Source organism: Furipterus horrens, unplaced genomic scaffold (assembly GCF_987537825.1).
Source record: "Furipterus horrens unplaced genomic scaffold, mFurHor1.1.pri manual_scaffold_4, whole genome shotgun sequence".
Lineage (NCBI taxonomy): Eukaryota > Metazoa > Chordata > Mammalia > Chiroptera > Furipteridae > Furipterus > Furipterus horrens.
In genome coordinates, this window is record NW_028327174.1 from 110078705 (window position 1) to 110102842 (window position 24138).

Genomic DNA, 24138 nt, shown 5'->3' on the forward strand with positions numbered 1-24138 from the left:
ACGTGCTGTAAAATCTCTCTGCACAGAGAGCTGCTGCCTGCTGGCACTGGGCTGGCACTCATGGGGCTCCTGCTGGTGTCTCTTCCTCAATCTGCACCTGACAGGTCACTATGAAGCAGCCTCGTGCGTCAGTCCGTGGTCACAAGGCTTTACTCCAGCCAGTTTCCAGCTGATCATACATATGATTTCTCAATGATTAAGCTAAAGTTCCAGATCTGAAAGAAGACCAGCACACCTTTTCACTGAGTCCCTCCTGGATATTGCTGGACAGGGTGGCCACAGCCAGAGCTCAGCCTCCAGGCCTCTGCACTTCCCCTGCCTTCGCTCTTCACAACTATTGGTCCCAGCTACTGAGATGGTCCACCTATGTCTTTTCTTGGTGCAGCCCAAGGAAACTCGGCTTAGAAAGTGTGGGCTGGGGTTCCTTCTCTCTCCTGTGCTGTTTCCACACTTCTGTCATTGTTTGCCCTATCTGAAAGCTGCTCTCACCCACCCTCTGCGCTCTCCCTGTCCTCCAAGTCCCCTCCATAATAGGAGCACATCCACCAGGCTGCTAACTATTCTGCCTCCACCTTCTCCCTCAGTTTTTATTATTTAGATTGAGCTGTTGATAGTTGTTTGTTGTCATTTTAATGTTCACAGTTTTGATCTTTTTCTTAAATTAGTCCCTTTAACATTTTATGTAACAATGATTTGGTAACGATGAATTCCTTTAGCTTCACCTTGTCTGGGAAGCAATTGATATGCCCTTCCATTCTAAATGACAGCTTTGTCGGATGGATTAATCTACTTTGTAGGTCTTTGCTTTTCATCACTGGAATACTTGCCAGCCCTTTCTTATCTGCAAAGTTTCTTTTGAGAAATCAGCTGATAGTCTTATGGGAACTTCTTTGTAGGTAACTTTCTGCTTTCCTCTTGCTCCTTTTAAGATTCTTTCTTTATCTTTAACCTTTGGCATTTTAATTATGATGTGTTGTGGTGGGGTCCTCTTTGGGTCTAACTTGTTTGGAACTCCCTGTGCTTCCTGGATTTGTACATCTATTTCCTTAACCAAATTAGGGAAGTTTACATTATTTTTTCAGATAAGTTTTCAATTTCTTGCTCTTCCTCCTCTCTCCTCCTGGGACCTCTATGTTCAGATGTTACTATGTTTAAAGTTGTCCCAGATGTTCCTAAGACTCTCCTTGTTTTGTTTGCATTCTTGTTTCTTCTTTTTATTCTGGTTGAAAGTTTATTTCTTCCCTTTGTACCAAATCATTGGTTTGACTTCTGGCATCCTTCCATTCACTGTTGGTTCCCTGTATATTTTTATTTCACTCACTGTAACTTTCATTTCTCCATTTATGTTGTCGCCATACTCAATGAGTTCTTCCAGTATTATCATCAGCAGTGTTTTGAACTCTGCATCTGATAGGTTGGCTATCTCCGTTTCGTTTAGTTCTTTGCCTGGGATTTTGTTCTGTTCTTTGATTTGGGCCATATTTGCCTCCTCAATTTGGTAGCTTCCCTGTGTTTGTTTCTGTGTATAAAATAGCTGTGTTTACTCCCTGTCTTAGTACCATGGCCTATGTAGCAAAGGCACCTCAAAATTGCATGGGGCAAGGTCACCTGCTTCACTGCTTTGTGGCTGTGTTTGTGGTGGGGGCTTTGGAGAGGTGACAACGCTGCTACCTGGCTTCTGGCAATTTTCCCAGCACTCACACTATTTCCAGTTACTTCACCCACTTCCCATATGTGATTTGTGCCCTTCCACTTGCTGCCCTGGGGTTTGTGTGCTTTAGTTCTAAGACCATGGAGGCCCTTTAAGTGGCAAAATCTGGCAGTTTCTTCCATTGCTCCAACCCCCACTGGTTTTTACAGCCAGAGGTAATCGAGGTTTATCTTCAAATGCTGGAACCCTGGGTTGTGTGGTCTGGCCTGGGGCTGGAATCACTCGCTCCCTATTTTTACCCATATTATATGAATGTGGGACTGTCTGTGCTGCTGCCACTGCCCTTGTCTGAGCCACACTGCCTCTCAGTCCCATCTCTATTACTCCGACCCTCCTATCAGTCTGGATGAATGTAGCTTCTTTAAATCCCTGGTTGTCGGACTTCCATATAGCTCGATTTTCTGACGGTTCTGATTGTTATTTGTTTTTGAGATATGGTTGTAATTCTTCCTATGTTTGTGAGGAGGCAAAATGTGTCTACCTATGCTCCTATCTTGACAAGAAGTCTTGTTACTTTAGATACTCTGCCTTACTCCTCTATGCAGGCTTTAATGATAATTGATGCTTGAATAATTTATTTGTAATTGCTAAGAGTTGGACAGTTACTTCTTCCTAAATGAGTATTTTATTATGAGTTAAAAACACCTATAAAATAACATGGTGTTTTAACATTCTCTATGAAGATTCTCTATTGTATATTTTCTAACACACAGCTGCAAACCTCATACAATAATTCCTTAATAATACTTTGGTTAATTGAAACACATAATAAGAAAGTTAACAAATCAAAATTACCTTTATCACCAAGGTCTCTAAAAAAGGTTGATCCGCAACAAGTTGTTTGGATTACTGCCAGTACATCTTCGATATCCTTCAAATATATACATATTAAAATCTTTTAATTTAACTTATAAGAGTTCATTTTCTATCATAACATTTTAAAAAAGAACCGCTCCCTACACACACACTGCTTACCTTTTTTGTCAGCTTCTTGACTAAAGTTTTACCTATATTTAAAAGACAAAACAATTAAATATTTGTTAAAAAATAAAAGTCTGACAATTTTAGCTAAAGTTTTAAATGAAAATTATGAGCCAGAAAATTCTAAATCTAAACACAAAGACATTGCAGGTTCTTTGTAAGACCTGTTTTCAATTTCACTCACACCATCTCAGAAATATGAATTATAATTGGCATACAATATCTTACTGATTTCAGGTGTGCATCGTAATTTGATATTTATATACATTACGAAGTGATCACCACAATAAGTCTAGTTACCATCTGTAACCGTACAAAGCTTTTATAATATTATTGACTGCATTCCTTATGCTCTATTTTACACCCCTTTTACCTCTTAATCACCTTCACTTATTTTGCCTTAACCTCTCCCACTCTGGAAACCACCAGTTTGTTTCCTGTATCTATGGATTTGTTTGTTTTTGTTTTATAGATACCACATATAAGTGAAATCATACATTTGTCTTTCTCTGTCTTACTTATTTCACTTAGTATAATACCTTTCAGATCCATCCATGACATATGAAATCTTGTTAAATATCTCTGACTTGTCTTAGTTGTCTGCATCACAAATTCTTGCCAAACATGCTTTTGTTCACATAATTATTAAAATTTGCTTTTCTGTTTTCATTGATTAAAAAATATATAGTTTTATGTTTCAGAAAGCTATCTTTTTGATCCTGAAATTTCTCTTAAGCTTAGAACTCTGTATTCAAATTTAAAAGGCTAGCCAACATGACTGTCCACTCTAAAGCGGTCACTTCTAATAATTTTCTATTGGATAAAAAGAGATTTAAATTCTTTCAGATTTCAGCTATTTTATCTACTGCCTACATCACTTTCCTCTTATCCACTGTAATTCTAAAGCTATCACATTGCTTCTCTTGTTGGAACTTATTCTGATAGCCTCAGCCATTTCACACAGCTAGAACAATGCTGGAAAAGTTCTTGTTTCTTACATAAGCCATGTACATCACAAAGTTCCCTTCTTGCTTTCAAAACATCTGTGAAGTTTCTTCAGGACACTGAAAATTCAGGTGACAAGTTAAAAAGTGAATACTTTCACATGTGCCTTTTCTGTAGTTTGGATGCTTAATTAGGACTATAAACCTAGTGGGGATAAATTCTATTATTTGATGTTAATAAACTGTCAAGATTTAATTTTTGCATTATTAATCCAAACATTAATTGTGAATATTAGATAATTTTTAGAAACATCTATGACCATGTTTGTAAGTTTAGGTATTCCAGTTGGGGATCATTTTTATACCTTGATACATTATTACATGTCATTAAATGTCAAAGAACTCTAGATTCTAATGTTAAATACTATCTCATGAGTTCAACACATGGATAAACTGTACCATTTATTTTACAAATCTAAGTGTCCACGTGAATGTATATGTAGAATATGTAGTAATATGATGCTGATAATCCCAGAAAACTGTGTAGTACACATTTTTCTATCTTTGAATATTCTATTAACTTAAAAAAGAAAGTGACCATAATTCACATACCTTATACTGCTTTTCTTAGTTATGTCACAAATTGTTCATTACCATATCCAATTTCATTTTTAGAATTTAAGGTTAGTCTTACCAGTTTTTTAAAGAAAGACTGAAAGACTGATCCTTGTTCCTAATAAAAGAAGTGTTCTAGAAAGTAAAACTGACATCTAGAAGGTGACAACCTGAGATGGCAGTATCTATGATTTCTAAGATATAAGATAATTTCTAAGGGATCTTATATCTACTTTACAGTTAGATTTCTTTCTGGCCTTTTAGGAATCTTTGTGCTCAAAAAAATCCTTTTACTTGAAACTGAGGAAGGAAGGTAATATTTGATTCCATGCAGCTGGACATCTTGATGCCAAACAGCTGAGGCAATACAATTCAATACTATGTGAGTGAAACAACAATAAAAGTATGAGCTAATTAAGTAAAACCAGAATCACAGCTAAGAACTAAAATGTAAAACCCTACTAAAGCAGATATTTCAAATCTATCTTACCTTTACGTAGCTCAGTGCTTAGCATTTAAATATTTGTTGAATGAATAATTGAGTAACAATTAGAAAAGATTCCGGAATGTCTTATTAGTGAGATCCCTGCCTTTTAATGGTTAATAAATTAGTATCCCTATTTTACAAATAAAACAGGGCCCAGTGAAGGGCAAGAGAGATTAGATCATGATATGGGCATCTAAGGGTTTCATTTGTCACACAGATTTTTCAAAAACAGGTGTTGGATATCTTGAGTTTCATTACAGTGGGAAACTGTGGACTAGTTTCAAGACTTCAGAAAGCAGAGGCAGGTTTTTTTGCTTTTGATTATAACTTGGTACTTCTATATATTTTATTATCAAAATGGAGAAACCATGTATTTTATAAACTTCTCTTCTTTTCATCCCTAGCTGGTGTGGTGCAGTGGATTGAGCAACAACCTGCAACCCAAAGCATAGCTCATTCAGTTCCCTGTCAGGGCACATGCCTGGGTTGCAGGTCAGGTCCCTAGTTGAGGACATGTGAGAGGCAACTGCACATTGATATTTGTCTCCCTCTCTTTCTCCTTCCTTTCCCCTCTAAATAAAAATAAATCTTTTAAAAGTATATTATATTGATTATATTGTTACAGTAGTCTCAATCCCCCCCCCGTTGCTCCCCTCTTCCAGTACCCCCCACCCCTCCAACAATCCCACCCCACTTATTTCATGTCCATGGGTTGTGCATATAAGTTCTTTGGCTTCACCTTTTCCTATGTTATTCTTAACTTCCCCCTGTCTATTTTGTACCAAACAATTATGCTTCTTAATCCCTGCAGCATTTCCCTATTTCTTCCCCTTCCCTCTCTCAGCTGTTAACTCTGCAAATGATCTTCCTACCTATGATTCTGTTCCTACTCAGGTTTGCTTAGCTGAATTTTGTTTTTACTTTTTAGATACAGTTGTTGATAGTTGTGGGTTTGTTGTCACTTTAATGTTCATAATTTTAATCTTTTTCTTAAGTAAGTCCCTTTGGTATGTCATATAATAATAGCTTGGTGATGATGAGCTCCTTTAGCTTTACCTTGTCTAGGAAGCACTTCATCTGCTCTTCCATATTAAATGATAGCTTTGCTGGATAGAGTAATCATGATTCTGGGTCCTTGCTTTTCATCACTTGAATACTTCTTGCCAGCCCTTCTTGCCTACAAAGTTTCTTTTGAGAAATCAGCTGATAGGCACCCTTTTGTAGGTAATTCTCTGTTTTTCTCTTGCTGCTTTTAAGATTCTCTCTTTATCTTTCACTTTTGGCATGTTAATTATGATGTGTCTTGGTGTGGTCCTCTTTGGGTCTAGCTTGTTTGGGATTCTCTGTGCTTCCTAGACTCGTATGTCTACTTCCTTCGCCAAATTTGGGGAGTTTTCCTTTATTATTTTCTCACATAAACTTTCAATTTCTTGCTCTTACTCGTATCCTTTTGGCACCCTTATGGTCGGATGTTGGTATGTTTAAAGTTTTCCCAGAGGTTCCTAAGATTCCTAATTTTTTTCAGATCTTGTTTCCTCATTCTGTACTGGTTGACTGTTTTTTTCTTCCTTATGTTCCAAATCATTGATTTGAACCTTGGTTTCCGTCCCTTCACCATTGGTTTTGTGGTGATTTTCCTTCGTTTCACTTAGCATAGCCTTCACTTCTTCCCTTATGCGTCTGCCATACTTAAGCATATCTGTCAAGCCTGTGAGCATCTCCTTCACCAGTGTTTTGAACCCTGCATCTGTTAAGGTGACTATCTCCTTGTCTGTTAGGTTGGCTATCTCCTCAATGCTTAGTTCTCCCACTGGAACCTTGATCTGTTCCCCCTTTTGGGCCATATCTCTCTGTCTCCTCAGCATGACAGGCTCCTGTGTTTGTTTGCCTCTGTGTATTAGGTAGAACTATCACAACTGTTATGTTGTAAGGGGTGAAGCCTTAGGTATCTGTCAGTACAGGGCTACCTGGTTCACCACGTTGTGGCGCTGTGTGTTGGCAAGGGATCTGAGAGGGAACAATGCCACTTGCTTAGCACTTGTCCCCTTTCCAAGCACTTCTCCAACTTCCGTATGGGACTGGTGCCACTCTAGCTGTTGCCCTGGCTGTCATTCCCAGAGTGGGTGGGTCTGTGGATGTTCTAGGACCATGGAGGTCCTTTAAACAAGCAGACTCTCCCGAGACATTGGCAGTTTCTTCCTCTACCCCAGCCCCCACCGGTCTGCACAGTCAGAAGCCATGAGGCTTGATTTCCCCTGGTGCTGAAACTGTGAACTGTGTGATCTGTTCTAGGGCTGGGAGCACTCCCCAGGTGTCCCTCCTGACTTTTCGAAATATATGACTGCACTTTCTGCTGGCCCACCACTTCTGCTGCTGACACCACACTGCATCCTCTCTGCGCTGACTCTGCCCCTCTTACCTGTCTGGATGAGTATTTCTTCTTTATATCTTTGTTGGACTTCTATGCAGCTCAATTTTCTGGAACTCCTGGTTGTCTCTAGTTTTGAGGTATTTGTACTCCTTAGTTGTGGAGGGAGACGCAGTGTGACTGTCTAGGTCTCCATCTTGGGTGGAAGTCCTGCTTATTATTTTATTTTTTAGATTTAGTTGTTGATAGCTGTGAATTTGATGCCTTTTCAACGTTCATGGTTTTGATCCTCTTTTTCTTAAATAAGTCCCTTTAACATTTAATATGATAATGACTTGGTGATGATAAACTCCTTTAGCTTTACCTCATCTGGGAAGCACTTGATTTGCTATTCCATTCTAAATGATAGCTTTGCTGGATAGAGTAATCTAGGTTGTAGGTCCTTGCTTTTCAACACTTTGAATACTTTTTGCCAGAGCCTTCTTGCCTGAAAAGCTTCTTTTGAGAAATCAGTGGATAGTATTATGGGAACTCTTTTTTAGGTAACTCTGCCTTTCTCTTGCTGCTTTTAAAATTCTTTCTTTTATCTTTAATCTTTGGCATTTTAATTATGATGTGTCTTGGTGTGGTCCTCTTTGGGTCCGATTTTTGTTTGGGACGCTCCGTGCTTCCCGGACTTGTATGTCTATTTCCTTCAACAAATTAAGGAAGTTTTCTTTTATTATTTTTTCAAGTAAGTTTTAAATTTCTTGCTCTTCTTCTCCTTTTGGCATCCCTATGATTCAAATGTTGGCACATGTGGAGGAGTCCCAGAAGTTTCTAAGACTCTCTTCGTTTTTCTGAATTCTTGTTTCTTCTTTTTGTTCTGGTTGAATGTTTATTTCTTCCACATATTCCAAATCATTGGTTTGAATCCTGTATCCTTTCCTTCTTGTTGGTTTTCTATGGATTATTCTTTAGTTCACTTAGTGTAAGCTTCATTTCTTCCTTTATTTTTTTGTCGTACTCAAGTAGTTCTCTGAGCATCCTGATCACCAGTGTTTTGAACTATGTATCTGATAGGTTGACTATCTCCGTTTCGCTTAGTTCTTTTTCTGGGGCTTTGTTCTGTTCTTTGATTTGTGCTATATTTCTGTCCTCTCAGTTTGGCAGCCTCCCTGTGTTTGTTTTTGTATATTAGGTAGAGCTGCTTTTACTCTCTGTCTTAGTAGCATGACCTGTGTAGCAAGGCACCTGTAAATTGTGTGGAGCAGAACCTAAGGTATTTGCCTGGGCAGGGCCACCTGCTTCTCTGCTTTGTGGCTGTTAGGGCTTGGAGAGAGAAGACAGTGCTGCTGCCTTGTTTATGGTGGTTCAAGGGGCACTTGCTCTGTTTCCAGTCACTTCACCTCCTTGCCATGTGTGACTTGATGCCCGTCCAGCTCTTGCCCCGGTGCTGAATCCAGAAGTGGGTGACTTTGCGTACATTCCAAGACAATGCTGGCCTTTTAAGCGGGAAAAATTCAGCAGTTTCTTCTGCTGCCCCAACCTCCACTGGTTTTTACAGCTAGAGGTAACAGGGGTCTATCTTCTGGTGCTAGAACCCTGAGCTGTGCAGTCTGGCCTGGGTCTGGGATCACTCACTTGCAAGTTCTGTCTGTTCTGTCAGCACCACTGCCACTGCCACCTTCCTGTGCCTCTCTGCCTGTCTCCATGACTCCACCCCTCCTACCCATCTGGATAAATGTGTTATTCTTTAAGTCCTTGGTTGTTAGACTTTCATACAGCTTGGATGTTACTGGTTTTGAGATCTGGCTGTAATTCTAAGTTGTATGAGAAGGCAAAGTGTGTCTATCTATGCCTCCATTTTGACTAAAAGTTCATGGTCTGAAATTAGTAAGTGGGAAATTTCAGAGGTAAACAATTCCTCAGTTTCACATTGTGTGCTGTTCCGAGCAGCATGATGAAATCTAATGCCATCCCACTCTGTCCTGTTGGGGATGTGAATCATCCCTTTATCCAGTGTCTCCGTGCTGTAGATACTACCAGCCTGTTAGTCACATAGCAGCCATCTCTGTTATCATAGCAATGGTCATGGGATCACACGGGTTGTGTTCAAGCCACCCTTATTTTATTATACTTAAAAAGGGCCCGAAAGCATAAAAGCAGTTTAAACTTCATCATGGATATGTCGTCGGCAGCCGTCCGTCTCGAGAGACGATGGTGTAGCTTCTTAAGAGTCTATCTGCACCGCCGAGAATGGCTGTGCAGTCCAACTTGGGAGTGACACGGTATCTGTCTCCTCCCGTGTTGAATCGACATCTTGTGATGACGCTGGAGTGTCCTCTCCAGTGAAGCTGAAGCTACAGAGCCTGGGCAGGGTGATATGGAGGGTCTGCTGTTGCCCGTGCAGCAGACCCCCCCTCTCTTCGCAGCTGAAGGGTCCAAGGGAAAGACGGAGTCAATACAGCTTGGCTTCAGGTGTGCCGCAGGAGTTGCCGGTGTTGACTACAACGTCAAACCGCCTTAGGGACCCCGGCTCCGGATTTTCTGTCGGGGTTTACTCCCTTAGCCTTTCCCCTGAAGAGGTATGCCGCAAGGCAGCGGAGGTTTTTTGGAGTCAGAGTTTTCCTTCTCTGATGTGCCCTGACTGGAAGATCAAACCAGCGACACTTAGCTCGCAGGCCGACGCTCAATCCACTGAGCCAAACCAGCCAGGGTATGTATGTATAGGAAAAAACAGTATATATAAGATTTGGTGCTACCCCAGTTTCAGGCATCCACTGTGGATCTTGGAATGCATCCCCCTGTGGATAACAAGAAAGACCCTAATATGAGCTCAGAAAATTGGGTTAATGGCATTCTTGGAATAGTATACACATCAATTCTGAGATAGGAAGAGAGGAGGCTGAGTGTCTGTGCTAGGAGTTTTGGTGGCAGAAAGCTGAGATAATATCTAATGATTTATATTTTGAGTTGGTGATCAGATAATTTTCTAGAGCATAGAGAACAAAGTGGAGGGGTGAAACTTACAGACACTTAGCATGCTGCACTGCAGATTGCTAGTATAAACAAATATAACCGATTTTCACATAGAGATGCTGTATCCTGTCTGATCCTGATAACTCATTTTTAGTTTTAGTATTTTATTTTATTTTTAATTTTCCCTATTATTTCATTCATTCATTCATTAAAATTATTTATTTATTGTTTTTCAACTACAGTTGTCCCACTTTTGCCCCCACTGCTCCTGCCCAACCAGCACTCTCCTTCTCCCACAGTCAATCCCCCACCTCATTGTACATGTCCATGGGTTATTTATACTAGTTCCTTCACTAAACCCTTCCCCTACTTACCCCCACTTCTCTTCACCCCCTTCCTCTGCCGGTAACTGTTAGTCTGTTCCTTGTTAACATGCCTCTGGTTCAGTTTTGCTCATACATTTGTGTTGTTCATTAGTTTCCTGTATTAGGTGATGTCATATGGTATTGTTCTTTAGTTGCCTGCCTTATTTCACTAACCATAATTCTAATTCCATCCACGTTATCACAAATGGCAGGAGTACCTTTTTACATTCTGATGCATAGTATTCTATTGTGTAAATGTACCAAAGTTTTTTGATCCACTCATCTACAGATGGGCACTTAGGCTGTTTCCAGCACTTGGCTATTGTAAATAGTGCTGCTATGAACATAGAAGTGCGTGAGTTCTTTTAAATTGCGGTTTCAGGATTCTTCAAGTATAATCCTAGCAATGGAATCACTGGTTGAAAAGTCAGTTCCATGTTTAGCTTTTTGAGGAAATTCATACTGTTTTCCATAGTGGCTGCACCAGTCTGCATTCCCACCGGCAGGGTTTTCTTTTCTCCGCTTCCTCACTAGCCTTTCCCGTTTGTTCATTTCTTGATGATGGACATTCTGACTGGTGTGAAGTGGTATCTCATTGTGTTTTTTATGTGCAACTCTCTGATAGCTAGTGATACTGAGCATTCTTTCATATGACTACGGACCCTCTGTATGTCCTGTTAGGAGAAATGTCTGTTCAGGTCCTTTGCTGATTTTCCAGTTGGGTTGTCTGTCTTCTTTATATATTTTGGAGATCAAACCCTTGTCTGAAGTATCATTGGCAATTATCTTTTCCCTTATGGTTGGCTCCCTTTTCATCTTGCTGATGTTTTCTTTCGCTGATCAGAAACTCTTTAGTTTGATGTAGTCTCATTTGTTTATTCTTTTCTTTATTTCCCTTGCCTTAGGAGATATAATGGTGAAATATTGCTTTGTGGGATATCTCAAATTGTCCTGCCTATGTTCTCTTCTAGGACTTCTATGGTGTCATGGCTTACATTTAAGTCTTTGATCCATCTTGGGTTTATTCCGGTGTATGGTGTAAGTTGGTGGTCTAGTTTCATTTTTTTTGAACATCCCTGTCCAGTTCTCCCAGCATCATTTGTTGAAGAGGTTCTTCTCACTCCATTTTATGTTCCTTCCCCCTTTGATGAATATTAGTTGACCATATAGACCTGGGCTTATTTCTGGGCTCTCTATTCTGTTCCATTTGTCTATATGTCTGTTCTTATGCCAGTACCAGACTGCTTTGATTACAGTGGCTTTGTAGTATAGTTTGATATCAGGTATTGTGATTCCTCCTACTGTGTTCTTCTTCCTCAAGATTGCTGTGGCTATTCAGGGTATTTTTTGGTTCCATATAAATTTTTGAAGTATGTCTTTGTTCTAGGTCTGTGAAATATGTCATTGTATTTTAATAGGGATTTTATTGAATCTATAAATTACTTTGGGTAGTATGGGCATTTAATGATGTTGATTCTTCCTATCCATGAACATTACATATGCTTCCACTTATTTGTATCTTCCTTAATTTCATTCTTCAGTGTTATGGAGTTTTCTGAGTACAGGTCTTTTACCTCTTTGGTTAAGTTTATTTCTAGGTACTTTACTTTTCTTGTTGCTATAGTAAATGGGATTTTTTCCTAGTTTCTATCTGTGATATTTATTGTTGGTGTATAGAAGTGTCTTTGGTTTCTGAATATTGACTTTGTACCTTGCTATTTTGCCAAATTCACATATTATGTTGAGTAGTTTTTTAATGGAATCTATAGGGTTTTGTACACTAACATGTCGCCTGCAAATAATGACAGTTTTAGTTCCTCTTTTCCAATCGGGATGCCTTTTATTTCTTTTTCTTGTCTCATTAATGTGGCTAGAACTTCTAAGACTATGTTGAATAGGAGTGGAGAGAGCAGACATCCTTATCTTGTTCCTGATCTGAGGGGAAATGCTTTCAGTTTTTTTCCATTAAGTATGATGTTGGCTTCAGGTTTCTTGTATGTGGAGGTATGCTCCCTCTCTTTCCATTTTGCTGAGTGTTTTAATAAAAAATGGGCGTTTGACTTTATCAAATGCTTTTTCAGCATGTATTGAAATGATCACGTGATTTTTGTCTTTCTTTTTGTTTATGTGGTGTATTATGTTTATTGATTTGCAAATATTACACAATCTTTGCATCCCTGGGATGAATCCCACTTGATTGTAATGTATGATCTTCTTAATGTGTTACTGGATCCAGTATGCCAATATTTTGTTGAGGATTTTATTATCTATGTTCATCAACAATTTTGACCTGTAGTTTTCTTTCTTTGTTGTGTCTTTTCCTGGTTTTGGAATTAAGGTAAGAACAGCTTCATAGAAATAGTTTGGGAGCCTTCCCTTATCTCGAATTTTTTTGGGAACAGTTTGAAAAGGGTAGGCATTAGTTCTTCCCTAAATGTCTTGTAAAATTTGTTCTGGGGCATTTGTGTGTTGTAAGTTTTTTGATTACTGCTTCAATTTCACTATTTGTTATCTGTCTCTTTAGGCTTTCTGCTTCTTCTTGTTTCAGTTTTGGAAGATTATGTGTTCTAAAATTTGTTCATTTCATCTAGGTTATCAAGTTTCTTGCCATAGGTTGTTTGTGGTAATTTCTTACAATCCTTTGTATTTCTGTGATATCTGTTTTGATTTCTCCTTTTCTGTTTATGATTTTCTTTATTTGGGTCCTCTCACTTTTTTCTTGATGAGCCTGGCTAAAGGCCTGTGAATTTTTTAGATCTTTTCAAAGAAGCAGTGTTGGTGGAAATCAAGTCTCTGGGTAGGGGTACTTCATGCCCTCCTGTCACAGGTGTCCTGTGACTCAGTTAAGCGAGCTGGACTTGGTAACGCCAGCAGCTGCAAGCTGTTTCAGGCCACTGAGCTATGGTATCCTAAGAACAAAGAGATTTTGCTGAGTACTCCATTACTCCCTTGTCCTATCATCTTGTTTGGAACTTAGCCTTAAGGACTTACAGTTCTGTTTTGTACCTAAGTAGTTAATGTTTGAACCCGGGTATCCTGTTTTCTCCTTAAGCAATAGGATGTATATCCTGTAATTGCCACCCTCAGATTTCAATAAAAGGAAGGTGCTTGCTCTGCTCAATGCTGGCTTGCCTGAGAGTGCAGCAGCCCTCCGTCCATCCCATTCTGTCTGATGGAATTGCCTCCGTGCCCTCGACCACTAAGTACTACAACAAAGCAGTTCCTGGTTTAATTGATCTTCTGAATTGTTTCTTTAGTCTCTAAATCATTTAATTCTGCTCTGATTTGATAATTTCCTTCTTTCTACTCCCTCTGGGCTTTGTCTGTTGTTCTTCGAGTTCTTGCAGCTGTAGGGTTAGGTTGTTTATTTGAGATCCTTCTATCCTTTTAGGTAGGTCTGTATTGCTATGAACTTTCCTCTCAGGACTGCTTTTGCTGTGTCCCATAGGTTTTAGGCTCTTGTGTGTTCATTACCCATTGTTTCTCGAAACTTCTTGATTTTTTTCCTTCACGTCATCGTTAACCTACCCATTATTTCATATCAGGTTATTAATTCTCCGTGAGTTTGAATGTCTTCGAGTTTTTTCCTGAAGGTTGATTTCCAGTTTGAAGGCATTGTGATCTGAGAAGATGCTTGATATAATTTCAAGTTTCTTGAATTTGTTGAGGCTTGTTTTGCGTCCTACCATGTGGTCTATCTGTAAAAGTGTTCCATGTGCACTTGAAAGGAATGTATATTTTGCTTCACTGGGGTGAAAAGTTCTATATATATCAACTAAGACCATCTGATCGAGAGTGCTGTTCAATGCCTCAGTATCCTTGGTGTTCCTTTGTTTTAAAGATCTGTCCATTGTTGACAATGGGGTGTTAAAGTCTCCTACTATGAGTGTGCTGCTGTTGATATTCTTCTTGCAGTCTTCCAAGATTTTCTTTATATATTTGAGTGCTCCTATGTTGTGTGCATATATGTTTGCCAGGGTTATAACTTCTTAATGAATTGTTCCCCTAAGTATTATGAAATGTCCTTGTCTCTTTTCATGGCCTTTGCTGTGAAATCTGTTTTGTCAGATATAAGTATTGCTACCTCAGCTTTTTTCATGTCCATGTGCTTGGAGTACGTTTTCCATCCCTTCACTTTCAGTCAGTGTAGATCTTTTGATGTGAGGTGGGTCTCTTGTAGACAGCATATATGTGGGTCATGTTTTCTTATCAGTTCTGCTACCCTATGTCTTTTGATTGGAGCATTTAATCCATTTACATTTAAGGTTATTGACAGGTATTTATTCATTTTCCTTTTGTACCTGTATTCCTCTCCCTCTCGTTTTCTTATCTTAAAGCATTCCCTTTAGCCTCTCTTGCAATGCTGGTTTGGTGGAGATGTATTCTTTTAGTCTTCCTTTGAATGGGAAACTCCTTATTTCACCTTCAATTTTGAATGAGAGCCTTGCTGGGCAGAATATTCTTGGTTGTAAGCCTTTCCTTTTCATTGCATGAAAAATTCTTTGCCATTCCATTACGGCTTGTAATGTTTCTGTTGGGAAATCAGCTGATAGACTTATTGGAGCTCCCTTGTAGGTTACTTGCTGTTTTTCTCTTGCTCCTAATAGGATTCCCTCTTTGTCTTGGAATGTTGCCATTTTAATTACGATGTGCCTTGGAGTGGGCCTTCTTCGGTTCATCTTCACTGGGCTCCTCCATGCTTCCTGTGAGACGTTTTCCCTCCTCATGTTTGGGTAGTTTACTGTTTATCAATCAGATTTTCAATCCCTTGCTCCTCTTCTCCTGGTATTCCTATGATACAGACATTATCGTGTTTAATGTTGTCCTATTCTCTAAACCCTCCTCATTCTTTTTTAGTCTTTTTTCATTTTGTTGCATTGTCTGAGAATTTTCTTCTACGTTGTCCTCTAACTCTCTGATGTGATCCCCTGCTTCATTTAGCTTGCTTTTGATTGATTCTACTGTGTTCTTAAGTTCAGAAATTTTATTCTTCATTTCTTTCTGGTTCTGTTTTTTCAAGAATATTTTATTGATTATGTTGTTACAGTAGTCCCCATTTTTTCCTCTTCCTCCCCTCTGCCCAGTACCCACCTTCCATCCAACAATCCCACTCCCCTTAGTTCACGTCCATGAATTGTACATAAAAGTTCTTTGGCTCCACCCTTTCCTATATTATTAACGTCCCCATCTATTTTTTACCAACCAATTATGCCCATTAATCCCTGCACCATTTCCCCATTTCTCCCTCTTCCCTATCGCAGCTGATAACCCTCCAAATGATCCCCATACCTATCATTTTGTTCCTATTCTGATTTGCTTAGTTGGATTTTGTTTTTATTTTTTAGATTCAGTTGTTGATAGTTGTGAGTTTGTTGTCATTTTACTGTCCGTAGTTTCAGTCTTCTTTTTCTTAAATAAGTCCCTTTAACATTTCGTAATAATTGCTTGGTGATGATAAACTCTTTTTGCATTACCTTGTCTGGGAAGCACTTTCTCTGCCCTTCTATTCTAATTGATACTTTGCTGGGTAGAGTAATCTTGGTTTTAGGGGCTTACTTTTCATCACTTTGAATACTTCTTGCCAGTCCCTTCTTGCCTGCAAAGTTTCTTTTGAGAAATCGGCTGATAACCTTATAGGCACATCTTTGTAGGTAACTGTGATTTTATCTTGCTGCTTTTAAGATCCTCTCTTTATCTTGAACCTTGGAATTTTAATTATGATGTTTCTTGGTGTCGTCCTCTTTGGGTCTAGCTTGTTTGGGACTCACTGTGCTTCCTGGGCTTGTATGTCTATTTTCCTCGCCAAACCTGGGAAGTTTTCCTTCATTATTTTTTCACATAAGCTTTCAATTTCTTGCTCTTCCCCTTCTCCTTCTGGCACCCCTAACTGTTTGGGTGTTGACACGTTTAAAGTTGTCCCAGAGGTTCATAAATTTCCCCTCATTTTTTTCACTCCTTATTTCCTCATTCTGTACTGGTTGACTGTTTTTTTCTTCCTTATGTTCCAAATCACTGATATGAACCTTGGTTTCCTTCCCTTTACCATTGGTTATGTGTAGATTTTCCTGTTTCATTTAGCATAGCCTTAATTTCTTCTCTTATGTGTTTGCCGTACTCAAGCATATCTATCAAGCCTGTGAGCATCTTTATCACGTTTTGAGCTCTAGATCTGTTATGTTGGTTATCTCCTCGTTGCTTAGTTCTTGCGCTGGAACCTTGATTCGTTCATTCCTTTGGGCCATACTTCTCTGTCTCCTCATCTTGACGGCTCCTGTGTTTCTTTGCCTCTGTGTCTTAGGTAGAGCTGTCAATCCTGTTATGTTGTAAGGAGCAGAGCCTTAGGTTTTCTCATCAGTACAGGGCGACCTTTTTCACCACGTTGTGGCACTGTATGTGGGGGAGGGGTCTGAGAGGGAACAATTCCACTTGCTCAGCACTCACCTCTTTTCCAGGCACCTCTCTCCCTTCCATATGGAACTGGTGCCTCTCTAGCTGATGGTGTGGCCGTTGTTCCCACAGTGGGTGGGTTCGCAGATGTCCTAGGACTGTGGGGGCCCTTTAAACAAGGGGACTCTGCTGAGAGACTGGCAGTTTCTTCCTGTGCCCCAACCTCCACTTGTTTGCAGTCAGAAGCAATGAGGCTTTATTTACCCCAGCGCTGGGACCGTGAGCTGTCATTCTGGTCTGAGAATGGGAACACTCCCCAGGCGTCCCTCCCAACTTTTTGAAATGTGTGCCTGCGCTTTCTACCGGGCTTGCTGCTGCTGCCACCACACCGTGTCCTCTCCGCACTGGCTTGCCCCTCCTACCTCTCTGAATATTTCTTCTTTATATCTTTGTTTGTTGGATTTCCATTCAGCTTGATTTCCTGGAACTCTTGGTTGTCTCTAGTTTTGAGGTAGTTGTATTCCTTCTTAGTTGTGGAGGGAGAAGCAGCGTGTCTGTCTAAGCCTCCATCTTGATTGGTACTACTTCTTCCTGGTTCTTATTGATAGTTTCTATGTACTTTTTCATGCTGGTGTAGTTCTAAGTTCCTTTTACCTTCCCTGAAACTCTTTGTAGTCCCCCAGAAATTCGTTGTAGTTTTCTTTGAGATTGTTGAGTTTATTGAGCTTCCTTATCACTATTATTTTGAATTCCATATCTGATAGTTTGCTTGCCTCGATTTCATCTATCCCTCCTTTGGGGCATACCTCCTTCCTTTGGTAGAGTGTTGTGTGTTTGCCTCCCCATTATATGTGTCTGTTTTTGTTTGTTTCCCCTTCTTAGATGATCTGCTTTTGTTTTCTGCCTTTGTGGTGTGACTTTCTGTGGTAGGAATCCTGTGTGATTCAGTGGTGCAGACTCCATGATCTCCTGAATTTGATGCTCTTGGGATACCCTCTATGCCTTTTGGACTCTATAGTATATTTTCATTTTGGTTGTTGTTGTTCTTTGGAGGGTCCTTCCCTTAAATTGGCTGAGAGTCATTCAGACAGTTGAGCTGCCTTCGACTGATGCCTCTTGGAGGGGAGTAGTCTGCTTATGAGATTTCTCCCATAGTACTGGGGTTGATTCTGCTCTGGGATCTGGTCTGCTGCTCCCCCAGCTCTTTCTCCAGAACCAGGACCCAAAGTTTTCCAAAGCTCCTCTAGTTCACTTCATCCTTTTTCGGCTACAGCACAGGTAGAGTATGGCAAGTCCTCTTGCCCACCAGTCTGCAGGTGGGCCAAGGTGATGGGCAGGCATGAGTTCTGGGGCGGTATTTCCGTGTCAGAGGGTGGGCTGAGGGTGTTCACTTGCACCGGTGGGCTGGTTCGTTGACCAGGGGCATTCCTTGTGCTGGCGGGCAGGCTCACTGACTGAGGGCGTTCCCCTGTGCGGGGGATCGAGCTGAGGGCGTTCCCCCATGCTGGCTGTGCAGTGCGCTGCCCATGACTTTCCCCTGCACAGGTGGGTGGGTGGGCTGGGGGCATCTCCCTGTGATAGCTGGTGGGTGTGCTGACCAGGGCGTTTCCCCGCACCAGTCTGCAGGTGGGCGCTTGGGCTGGGGCAGGTGTGCTGAGCGCGACCCTTCGGGTGGGATCCTGCATGTGTGCTTCTGAAGGATCTCCCCTGCCCCTAGCCTTTCTTCCCTGATCCGCAAAAAAACAATCAATAAATATTTTTTTAAAAACCCACAAAAAAGAACGCTGCTCTCAGCCTCCCAGAGCCAGATGCCACCTGGCCAACTCCTGGCTCTGCCAGCAGGCAGAGATTTGATCTCCACCTTCGACTACTCGCAGGGGAGACCCAGGGGCATTGAAAAAGCTTTGTGCTCCACCAGCCGCTACCCTGAGAGCCAAGCCAGGCAGAACTCGCATCTCTCTCGTGTCTCCTCTGTGAACCTCACCAGACAGGTCACTCAGAGGCGGCCTCCTCCGCTGCCAGCAGTGCCAAGGTTCAACTCCCGCCAGTATCCAGATGTTAACTAAGATGTTCTGTCCACATTTAGCTGAAACTAGAGACTAGTCTCCGAGGCAAGTAAGGGCAGCCTCTCCTCATTCATCTGCCATCGTCTTCAAGTTCTGGTAGTTTTATTATTGGTTGATGCTTTGAGGTTTTCTTCATAGATGATGATATATCTGAACAAGGACAGATCCTTTTAAATCTGCAGGTCTATTACTTTTTCTTGCTTTCTTGCCCTGACTAGGACTTCTAGTACTTGCTGAATGCAAGTGCTGAGAGTGGACAGCTTTGCTAGTTACTGAACTCAGAGGCAAAGCTTTCAATCTTTCACCACTGAGACTAAGATCAGCAAGTGGCTTCATATCCATATGGCCTTTTAGGACCTAACCTCAAAAGTGCCATAATTCATGCTCCATAAATTTAGGCAGTCACAAAATTTGAAGTAGAGGGGACACAGACCTCACCTCTTGATGGTAAAGTTTGGAAGAGTTTATGGGACCAGAAATATTGTTGCAGCCATTTTTGGAAATACAATCTGCTATAGCACCTTAACTGATTTATCCCTTTCAACGAAGCAATTTTTTTGTTTTCACTTATGAAATTCTATCCATTCTTTTCTACACTTTGTGAAATCCTGATTACTCCAGTTCTTACCCAGAGCTCTGCTGAAGCTTTACCACACTTTAGACAGTCTATTACCCAGACTTATATTAGATTGTGAATTCCATTAATACAGTAACAGTATCTCTTTCATTCGCCTATAACCCCCAAAACCTAACACAGTGCCTGTTACGAGGTATATCCAACAAAAATTTTATATAAAATATGAATTACGACTCATTATTTTGTTATATAATAAGTTGTTTGTATTGGTGTATTTATTAATCTATTCAATAAATATTTGCCAGGCACTGTGCTAGGTAAGGAACAGTGTCAAAGAATGGAGATCTTGATGCTGTTATTCGTTAGTAGAAGAACCAGAAGATAAAGTAGGCTTGGGAGTACATGTGGGAGTGGCGGTGGGGGAGCACAGCATCTGCCACACATACACATGTAGAATGTCTCCGGTACTTCTTAGAGCAGATATCCAAAGACAGGTAGATTCATGGGTCTGGTTTTCAAGTGAGAGGTCTAGTCTTGAGAAACACATACAGAAATCAGTATTTAGAAAACATCTGAGTCATGAAGATGGTAAAAAGGAGGAAAGAAGACAGTTTGAAGATAGAATCTTATAAAATAACTTCTAAGGTAGTCCTTAGTTTAGTCCCTACCAGGAGACTGAAAATGTTTTTGAGGGCCCATATCTTACTAATTACCTATAACCTCCAGGGTATTTATTATAATATGAAGCACTTATTTATTATTAAATATCAGACTGATCTGAATTGCTTCATGTATCCAGGGTTACATGTATCTACGAATTTCCATCAAAACTAAGTCTCATAACCAGGAATTAGAGCTTGTCACTCTTGCAGCAGCCTCTGCTTTATAAACATGTGATGGAATGAATCTTGGGAGAGAATTCTTCAACTGTGAACAAATCCTTTAGGCTAGTGTTTTGTTAACATTTATGACAGATAGCTCAGTTAGGCACCATCCCCATATGCCAAGGTTGAGGGTTAGATCCCTGATTAGGCACACACAAGAGTCAACCAATGGACTTCAGGCCAAGATGGAGACCTAGATAGACACGCTGCATCTCCCTACACAACTAAGAATACAACTATCTCAAAACTAGAGACAACCAGAAGTTCTAGAAAATTGAACTGCATGGAAGTTCAACAAACAAAGATATAAAGAAGAAATAGCCAGACAGGTAGGAGGGGTGGAGCCAGGGTGGAGAGGACTCGGTATGGTGGGGGCAGCAGCAGCAGCAGCAAGCAGCGTCAGGCTGGCAGAAAGCACAGTCACACGTAGGGAGGGACACCTGGGGAGCCCTCCCAGCACCAGACCAGACTGCGTTCAGGGTCCCAGCGCTGGGGAAAATAAACCCTCCTTGCATCTGACTGTGAAAACCCTTCAGTGGGGGATGGGGTGGAGGAAGCAACTGCTGGTATCTTAGCAGAGTCCCCTTGTATAAAGAGCCCCCACGATCCTAGAATGTCTGCAGACCCATCCACTTTGTGAATGACAGCGAGAGCAACAGCTAGAGGGATGCCTGTCTCATAAGAAAAGTGAGAGAAGTGCCTGGAAAAGGGGCGAGTGCTGAGCCAGCGGCATTGTTCCCTCTCAGACCCCTCCCCCTCACACAGTACCACAACATGGTGAAACAGGTCGTCAGTACTGAAGAATACCTAAGGCCCAGCCCCTTACAACATAACAGGTGTGACAGTTCTACCTAAGACACAGAGGCAAACAAACACAGGAGCCCGTCAAGATGAGGAGACAGAGAAGTACGGCCCAAAAGAGGGAATGGATCAAAGTTTCGGTGGGAGAACTAAGCAAGGAAGAGATAGCCAATCTAACAAATGAGGAGATAGCCAGCCTAACAGATACAGAGTTCAAAACACTGGTGATAAAGATGCACACAGACTTGACATATATGCTTAAGTACGGCAGGCGCATAAGGGAAGAAATGAAGGTTATGCTAAATGAAACGAAAGAAAATCCACCCAAAGCCAATGGTGAAGGGAAGCAAACCTGGGTTCAAATCAATGATTTGGAGAATAAGGAGAAAAAAAGTCATCCAGTATAAAATGAGGGAACAAGAATTGAAAGAAATAAGGAGAGACTCAGGCACCTTTGGGACATCTTTAAACACACCGACATCCGAATCATAGGGGTGCCAGAAGAAGAGAAAGAACAAGAAATGGAGAGCTTATGTGAAAAAATAATGAAGGAAAACTTTCCAACTTTGGCGAAGAAAATAGACATACAAGTCCAGGAAGCACAGTGAGTCCCAAACAGGCTAGAGCCAAGGAGGACCACACCAAGACACATTATAATTAAAATGCCAAAGTTTCAAGCTAAAGAGAGAATCTTGAAAGCAGCAAGACAAAAGCAGTAACATACAAAGTGGTGCCTATAAGATTATCTGCTGATTTCTCAAATGAATCTTTGCAGGCAAGAAGGGGCTGGGAAGAAGTATTCAAAATGATGAAAATCAAGGACCTACACCAAGACTAATCCATCCAGCAAAGCTATCATTTATAATAGAAGGGCAGATAAAATGCTTCCCTGACAAGGTAAAGCTGAAGTTTATCATCACCAAGCCATTATTATATGAAATGTTAAAGGGACTTATTTAAGAAAAAGAACATCAAAACCATGAACATTAAAATGACAACAAAGTCACAACTATCAACAACTTAATCTAAAAAGAACAAAACAAAGTAAGCAAACAACCAGAACAGGTAGAATCATAGGTATGGGGACCATTTTGGAGGGTTATCAGCTGGGAGAGGGGAGGCAGAGAAATGGGGAAATAGTGCAGAGACTAAGAATTATAATTGGTTGGTACCAAATAGACAGGGGGATGTTAAGAATAGTACAGGAAAAGGTGAAGCCAAAGAACTTATAGGTACAGCCCATGGACATGCTGGAGAGAACGGGGTACCATGAAGAGGGGAGCAAAGGGAGAAGAAATTGGGACAACTGTAACAACATAATCAATAAAATATACTTTAAAAAAATCAACCAATGAATGCATAAATAAGTGGAACAACAAACTGATTTTTTTCCTTCTCCCTTCTCCTCTCTCTAAAATCAATCAATAAAAAAATTTTAAAAGATTTCTTTAAAAAAAGTTATGTCAGTTACCTTACCCTGGGCTCAATCGGGAGGACCTGTGGGAGAATCTCTCTCCTGCCATGTCTTGGTGACATTCCTATGGGAATGACTAGTGTTAAAACAGGGATCTATGGTTGTACCTGTAATGTCCTAACCTCCTCTTTCCAATGTCAAGAATCTCCTCCATCCATGTCGGGTTTAGGTACTCATGAGGTTCACTACATCTACATATAACACATTGCAATCCTTCCTTTCCCCGCCCCCCAAAATCCTTTTAGATGGCACAGTACCTAGTCAGCTTTTTAGTCAACAGCTTGTTGATGCCACACTCCAGAACCATACCATCTGGTGACAAACAATTTAAAAAATGTACACTAAAGTTTTTCATTTCTTATTACAATAATCACAACAATACACCAGAAATCATATGTATATAAATGTATACTGATTAGTTGAATCATTTCAGAATTTCATGCTTTTACCTTAATTCATTTGCTTTTTATTTATTGTACAGAAATCCCACAAAAGTGGCTTAAACTGATGAAATTCCAAGGAATCTCAAATTTAGATTTATTTTATAGAGGCTATTAGAAGAATCATATGCTTTGTGCTTGGATTATGAAAAGAATGATTTGTAGAATGGTATCTTTAAATGTTCTTTCTGCTTTATCTGTAACTCATCCCTTCTTTTTAATAATTTCTTTTTATATCATTCAGAGAGCAACAGTGAGCAAGCTGATTATAAGCAGAATATAAAGAAAATAAGGATAGATGGAAACCTTGCTGTCATAACATGGCGACAGCTGAACTGCCTGACTGGACTTTTGACATATGGAAATAAACCATATGCAAGTTAACTTGCTGGAAGTGTTGATGGGCAAACTCACTGTAACCAAAACGTATGTTCAGAAAGATGTGGAGACAGCCCCTGCAGGCGTACAGGAAGGGGACTCCTATGAGCCCTCAAGGTGGACTGGAAGTCTCCATTCCCCTTCCCTTGCTCCTATGGGCCCTCAAGTTGGTCCAGGAGTTTCCTCTTACCTTTAACCCCTTCTGTCCCTTCCTTCAATAAACCTGGTATAAAATCCTAGATGGTTTGGGTGATTTCTCAGAGCAAGACACTTCCTTCTTGAATACCACCCCCATCTGCCAAGGAAGAGCAATCCGTCTTTAAGAATGAAAAGCATGACCTATCAGCTTATTCTTCTCACACTGAAAAATACATACTTCCCAGTTGGGGGTGGGTTAGTGATGAGTCAGAGGACATTTGAGTCTTATTTGCCATCTTGCAGTTTAACAACTGAGATAATTCTCATTAGGCTCCATCATAGGTGTGTATGTGCATATATACAACAAAGCCCAGAGAGTAGAAAATGTTTGTGTGTGTAGAGACTGGAAATGTTGATACTTCTGCAAAGTACTCAAATTCTGTGACAGCAGATCTTATTCATGGCCTGATTCACCTAGATGTTGATTTTCTGTTTAACTTGAGGAGTGGGAATGAGATTTCTTATTGAGTCCTTGGAGGCCTCTACAGCTAAGCTTTTGGA

General features: G+C 40.5%; 1 protein-coding gene across 5 annotated transcripts in view; it reads right to left on the reverse strand.

Annotated features, from left to right (window-relative positions):
* The window catches only part of MICU2 (mitochondrial calcium uptake 2), a 184215-nt gene that overhangs the window by 81255 nt on the left and 78822 nt on the right, over nt 1-24138 (reverse strand). For 4 of the 5 annotated variants that reach the window (XM_090273922.1, XM_090273921.1, XM_090273920.1 and 1 more), the window contains exons 3-4: nt 2687-2718; nt 2507-2582 (exon numbers count right to left, since the gene is read on the reverse strand). The exons of the other annotated variant lie outside the window; for it this stretch is intronic. In XM_090273922.1, coding sequence (XP_090130048.1) covers nt 2507-2582; nt 2687-2718 — 108 coding nt within the window. The remainder of the gene's footprint in view (nt 1-2506; nt 2583-2686; nt 2719-24138) is intronic. 5 annotated transcript variants of the gene reach the window in all.